Raw genomic sequence first — 6522 nt, forward strand, 5'->3', positions numbered from 1 at the left:
AAACAAGTATTTCATTATTCCTGTAAGTTAAAGTAATTGATTTGAAAATCATGTCTTCCATTAACTTTGACCCAAGTTTAGACTGTTTTTCTCTCATCAGTCAACAATTATCCTGAATTTTTCTGCTGGGATGCGCAGACTTCAGAATTCAAGAGAAGCATATCTATCCCATTTCAGGGCCAATTTTAAATAAATCAAACTGCACTAATTTAAGTTACATCTGCTTCTGGAGTCTAAAATTTTGATGCAATAAAAAAATAATGTGTAATTAGCACACAATCTCCACAAAGCAATTTTTTAATCTGTGGCATTAAGCAAACATTCAAATCCAATGTCAAAAGCCATAAATGAGAAGACTGGGAAATAAGATTAACTTGACAAAGAGAGAGAGACAAAAAAAAAAAACAAGCTAGCATTTTTTGAATACCCATATTCAATATTTTGTCTTATCTTTCCTTTAATATAAAGTAATTGGATTAAAATTTCATGGTTGCTTCATGACAGCTGCTCCAAAACTCACCCAGTATATTTGTTATTAACCCCGAACAGTAGCTTAAGAAACAAAATCTCTGCTTGAATCTCTTGTATCTCATCTTTTAAATTAAGATCTATGTAGTTCCACATAGCAGCCAGCTGCCAGAGAGAATATAAAATTAGGTACCTACTGTAAGAGGGCAATTCCTTGAAGAGAACTAAAAGCCTGGGAATATTACCAGAGGGGCAGTAAATATGCATAAATATTCACAACGGTTAGACAACACTGTAGGTAAATTAAGGTCCACCATTGATCCAAATCATTTTAGAGTTGAAAGAGAACTTAGGAATGATGAGAAAAATGGGACTAAACAGGTTAAGTGACTTTCTTAAAGTTATACAAAGAGGGGAAAATCCTGGTCTCCTGACTTCCAATACACTGCCTTCCCTTTACAATATGGATATTACCTGTCAAGCAACTCTTCCATTTTGAGTCAAAATGTCATTTCAAGGGGCAAGAAATTACTTACATGACCCTAGGGGTATTGTTCAGTGAATGCCAATTATGTGAGTCTTTCTCAACCTTCCCTTCCCCAACACCCTCCTATCACTAACAGTATAGCACTACTCCAGCTACAGCAGTTTTAAGATTTTCTTCCAAATGTACCCCTGGGTTGCTCTTCCTTCTCACCTTCCTCGTGTTTTTATTTTTAAACCACTCTTTTTCCCCCCACACATGCAAAATAAGAGCTCTTTCAAATCATTTTAATAACGTGGCAGTCAAAACACGAAAAGCAGACTCAAACTTGTTTTCTTAAAGGGGGGGTGCTACCATGATTGCTCCCCACAAGCATGATCTAAGGTAATGACGACACCGATTCCAAAGAGCAAGGGTGGTAAGAAGGCCTCAAGGATCACAGACTGAAAAGCTCGGTTTCGGAAAAGTCTCAGAGGGGTCGCCGGTGGCAGGAGAGACATGAAATTTAAGGGACCTTCACAGGACAGGGCGCGGCTGCTGGGTCATCAGCACCTTGAAACGTTTCTTGATGGTGACTCGGTGTCGAGAGTATTTGTCGTCTGGGGAGAACCGAGCAGGATGGGCCGAGCAGGTCTGTTGTCCAATAGGATCAAACTTCTGCTCGAGGAAGAAAAGAGAGGACATAATCTCAGGAAAGGAGTGATAAGAAAACGCAATCACCGGCATCGTAAGAGACATGGAGGTTGGGATAGGGAAAGGAACCCGCGAAACAGAGTCAACAGGAAGACAGGACGCTCGAGTGGTCACAACAAGCAGTCCTACACCCCAGCTTCCACCACGCCAGGCTTCTGGGCTGGCTAGTTCCCCTCACCCAGCTAGGCAACTCGGTGGCTAATCTCAACCTCTCCTCCCACCTACAATTCTCGCCAAGCCCATGTACATCTGTTCCCTCTCCTCACCTTCAGGGTATAGACCCGGTCTCCCTGTTCATTGAGGTAATACTGGAGAAACATGATCTCGCTGAAGCAGGAGGTTCCAATTCCGTCTGCACTTCTCGGTCTACGGAGGGCCTCACGTGGTCGCCAACTTTCTTCCGGTATAGCCGGAAATCTCTCTCAAGGCATGCCGGGAAATGTAGTCAATTGTGCGCCTTCCTCCAGTGAGGCAGAAGGCGTCGCACTAGTGCAGGGCTTGGCCCAGTTGCAACCAAGTTGCAACCTTGCAGCCATTGGCGCCCATTTTGCAACCTTGTAGGTTTTTTTAAGACACGTGAAAGGTGCCCAGTTGTGTGCCAGACATTTCTAAGCGTTAACAGGGGGGTAGGGACAGATAAGGGATAAACATTATTGAATAGAATCCTTTCTTTATCAAAAAATGTACACCCATTTCATTGGCAGTGGGTTTCTAGTGCCTGGGAAAACTAATGGCGCCAGGATTCAGAGCCCCTTTACTTTAGAGAAGAAAGAAAGATTTCTCTCCTCCCCTCTTTTATATCCGGTTCCCCCAGCCCTATCTTAAAGTATTGGCGGTAAGAGTGCATGATGGGTATTGAATACAGCAAGGAGAGCGTGCAGTTGTCTTATGAGACTGGTGGAGTATGCTTTAGTGGTCGAACCAAGGTTCAAACTCAGGCCTCTACCACGAATTCAGGGCTCTTTCTTATAGTGGTGAGTAACTAATAATAGCATAATAAGATCTACTTCCTAGGGGTATTTTGAATATTTTAAAGAACGTAGAAATTCTCTTAATACGGCTCCGGTTTAAAGAATTGAAAATTGGAACTCAGATAACATTACAAAGATGGCGGCTGTAGTATTACTTATAATCGCAAGAGCATTGGAATATATATTTCTTTTATGTAAAACCTGAAAACTCTTTTTAAAAAAAGGAATATAGTCATGTGTGAAAGGGTGATACAACCACAGGGTAATGAATTTTTGATTGAAGTTGGTGTTTCCAAAGTACTTGGTCCTGGGACGCGAATTTCAAAGGTTGCTGTTCGAGTGCTTGATGATATTGAGAAGTGTTTGGAAAAGAAGCAGCAATCTATGTAACGTCCTGTTTCTGTTTTAGCTTTTATTCTAAAATAGTCTTTCAATGATGCTCAATTTAATTCAACACCTGACATATGCGTTCCTGAAAAACTTTACATTAAAATATCTGACTTGCATTGTCATGAAAAAAAAAAAGAATATAAATGTAATGATACAGACAGATTTACTTGTACTGCATAAAATATCTCTGCAAGGATTCACAATAAACATAATCCTGGTTTGCTTTAAGACAAAGTACTTGAGTTCCAGAAGAAAGGAGTGCGAGGTAGACTGCTGTTTGCGGTCTTGCGTACTTTTACTTTAGAACCAATAGCGTGGTGAAGGCCTCGAGTGGGGCAGGGGCTGGATGCAGGAGAAAGAGGACTGAAAATAGGGGACTTCTATAATACTGTCAACAAAAATGAAAAAAACAAACCCTACACATATATGAATAGCCCACGGACACAGACAATAAATAGTGTGGTGAGGACCAAGGTGGGGGGCGGGGAGGAGCGGGAACTGGGTGGAGGTGGGCCAAGGGGGGAGGGGAAAAATGGAGGCATCTGCAGTAGTGTCAACAAAAACGTTTAAATAATAAAAAACATTTAAAAAATTCTTTAACAGCCCAGCCAGCGTGGCTCAGTGGTTGAGCGCCCACCTATGGAGGCTACATTTTGATTCCGGTCTGCGTTGCTGGCTTCATTGCTATTAGGGGGAGCCGGGGAGGGGGAAGGGCGCAGGAGGCAGCCAATCAATGATTCTCTCTCATTTATGTTTCTCTCTCTCTCTCTCGTTTTCTCTCTGAAATCAATAAAAACATATTTTTTAAAAAATGATTTAACAAAATATTTAAACAAAAAAGTAACAGACAAAAGGACTTTTTGGTTTTGATATGCCAGTGTGGGGATTTTCTGTCAAGGGTTAAGGGTGAGCCTTCGGTGGACTATAGAGCTGATGGTAGTGGATTGTTTGGGAACTGCAGGACAGCTTCCCAAGGAAATGATATGCACATAGCAGCCAAACACTCTGGATCTTTCCAGACAATCCTAATTTCAGATATTCCATTCCCTATGGAATGTATTTTGAGTTGGTTCAGAAAATATTGCCAGCCCTAACCGGTTTGGCTCAGTGGATAGAGCGTCAGCCTGTGGACTGAAGGGTCCCAGGTTTGATTCTGGTCAAGGGCATGTACCTTAGTTGCGGGCACATCCCCAGTGGGGGTGTGTACAGGAGGCAGCTGGTCGATGCTTCTCTCTCATCGATGTTTCTAACTCTCTATCCCTCTCCCTTCCTCTCTGTAAAAAAATCAATAAAAAATATTTTTTAAAAAAAGAAAATATAGCCAACACTGAATTAAATCAAGGGTCTGCCACAACCTGCTATTAATAGGAAGTCAGTTACAGAACTGGGTGAGATTGAAGGGCACAAAACTAAATATACTGATGAACAATTGTATAGGGAATACAGATGTAAAATATAATGTCGGGACTCTGAGAAAAAGTTACAGTTTGCCCTGAAGAGGCACACAACAATTGTGTTGCCAAACTCTGGTTCAGAAGAAGTTCCTAGTTGCTGCCAATTTACCAGAGCCCCTTGTGGAGTATCTCCCTACCTCCACCCGACATGTCCCTCTCCCCTCCCCCACTATAGAATGCCTTAAGTCCTAGATTCTAGTTCTGTTTTGATTTTATCTTTACCCTTCCCTCCTCGGATCCCTGTGTATCTACTGGAGCTAGGTTATTCTCTGGGGCCTGGACCCGACTTTCTCATTCTGGAGGCTTCTTCTAGACAGCCAGGGGTAGTGCCCAAACCTGAGAGGATGACTTCAGATGGGGGCAACTCTGCAGGTGTGTGTGTGTTGAGGGGTGGGGGGTGCGTCTCCTTGGAGATTCAAATTTGATACTTTACCTGGGGATGAGCACTTGGAATGACCTAGAGGTATGTGAGAGCACTAGACTCCGCCAAAAGCATCACACTTGGGGAAGCTAGGGAAGGAGACTGTGCCATTAAGACTGGGGGTTGGGGAAGGAAGAGGCCCTTTGGGAGGTAGATCAAAGCAGCTCAGAGAGTGCTGATGTATAGAGAAGGGATGGCAGCGAGCAACCTGCTACTCAGGAAGAGGGACCCCTTCAACACGTGTTGGTGTGTCAGGGACAGGGGGTATGTATGTATGTGTGACACAGAGATGGTTCAAGAGGAAGACCCAAGTTCCTGTGTCTTCCTTAGGTAATTGGAGCTTGATCCAGAATTGTGCCATGAGAGAATTGAGCTGGGGTCACTCTCAATGTGTTGGGGGGTGGGGTGGGATGGAGGCCCCCCTAAAAAGCGTTCAGCGGAGTTATCTGTTGCCAAGTCAGTAGAGAAATGCCCTCCTGAAAGCTAGACTGGAAGGTACTAGAACCTCTGCTCGGGGTCTCATGGCTCCTTCCAGCCCCGGAGATGCTTCTTTTTCAGTTCAGGGAGCAGTTTTCCTTGATTCCCCCAGGGCCAGGACGAGAACTGGGGCCTCCCTGAGAAGCTCTAATTTTTCTACTTTTTGTGGAACTCGGGCCGTCAGACCCTTTTCATTGTGTCTACACCCCTGGCCCTCTGCTTTATGGTTGAGATGATGAGTTTGCTCATATTCCCTGTCTCCTTCATGGGCAGGAAGTAGACACTGAATATTGTTAGTTTGCCAGTGAATCGTATCTCAAAAAGAGGGAATACGCTAATGGATCCTCACACCATCACAAAGATGGTGGCACCCACAGCCAATAAGGAGGAGATATGCTAATTGGCTATCCCACCCTCAAAGATGGCCGTGCCCACAGCCACAAGATGACAGTGCCCAGGCTCCTCAGCCCCGCCGGGGTGGCAGGCACACGGTAAGGCCACGCTTGCCTCCAGGTGGGCCCGTCCACTCCACACGCCTGCCTCCAGAGTCCTCCAGCCCCCTCAGCCCTCCAGCCACCCAGGGCCAACCTGAGGCACAGGCAAGCCTTGGATGGCAGCTGCCCAGCTGCCCAGGGCTGCCTGAGGCTCAGGTAACCAGGGACGACCGAGGCTTGCGCTGCCAGCAGAGGTGTGATAGGGGCATCGCTGTCCCCTGATCGCCGGGTCGCCTCCCACCCCCGAGGGCTTCCGGACTGAGAGAGGGGACAGGCCGGGCTGAGGGACCACCCCCTCCAGTGCATGAATTTTCATGCACCGGGACTCTAGTATTCTTTATTAGAAGGGGAGGAGAGTAGCATGGAATTAGGCAGATGATCTATTATTATAAAAAGTCCTAGGAGACACATATCCTGATTCATTAAGTAATGTTTTCATGTATTTATCCTTGGTCTCTTAGAGCCCACATAACTCTTTCTCAGCAGGTGCTCTTTCAGACTTCATTGTCAGTCCCTTGTTCTTGGTGGATCCTAAATTCTGATAGCAGCTCCAAGCAGAACCACAGATAGTCTGCATTGCCAATTTTTAACATGTGCAGCAGCTACTCAATGCTCTGGAAAACTCCCTTCCCACACCACCCCACCCTCACCCGTTTCCTGGTCCTTATCG

General features: G+C 45.0%; 2 protein-coding genes across 2 annotated transcripts in view; one reads left to right on the forward strand and one right to left on the reverse strand.

Moving 5' to 3' along the window:
• Nucleotides 1-1222: 1222 nt before the first annotated feature.
• On the reverse strand, nucleotides 1223-2043 carry NOP10 (NOP10 ribonucleoprotein). The gene is made up of 2 exons (XM_006778127.2): nucleotides 1912-2043; nucleotides 1223-1609 (listed from the first exon to the last, which is right to left on the reverse strand). Exons 1-2 carry the CDS (start codon nucleotides 1963-1965, stop codon nucleotides 1469-1471), a joined length of 195 nt encoding a protein of 64 aa, XP_006778190.1. The 5' UTR covers nucleotides 1966-2043; the 3' UTR covers nucleotides 1223-1468.
• A 2746-nt stretch (nucleotides 2044-4789) lies between these two features.
• Nucleotides 4790-6522, forward strand: part of NUTM1 (NUT midline carcinoma, family member 1) — a 12407-nt gene continuing 10674 nt past the window's right edge. Inside the window, exon 1 of the mRNA XM_006778179.2 lies at nucleotides 4790-4820. Coding sequence (XP_006778242.1) covers nucleotides 4805-4820 — 16 coding nt within the window. The 5' untranslated portion in view covers nucleotides 4790-4804. The remainder of the gene's footprint in view (nucleotides 4821-6522) is intronic.

This window comes from Myotis davidii, unplaced genomic scaffold (assembly GCF_000327345.1).
Source record: "Myotis davidii unplaced genomic scaffold, ASM32734v1 scaffold46, whole genome shotgun sequence".
In the NCBI taxonomy this organism is placed as follows: Eukaryota; Metazoa; Chordata; class Mammalia; order Chiroptera; family Vespertilionidae; genus Myotis; species Myotis davidii.

What these genes read in the sequence shown, in the direction of transcription:
- NOP10 (XM_006778127.2), bottom strand. Translation starts at nt 1,965, where the DNA reads ATGTTTCTCCAGTATTACCTCAATGAACAGGGAGACCGGGTCTATACC. An exon ending in ACCGGGTCTATACCCTGAAG is followed by an intron (nt 1,610 to 1,911) that starts GTGAGGAGAGGG and finishes TTCCTCGAGCAG; the next exon opens with AAGTTTGATCCTATTGGACA.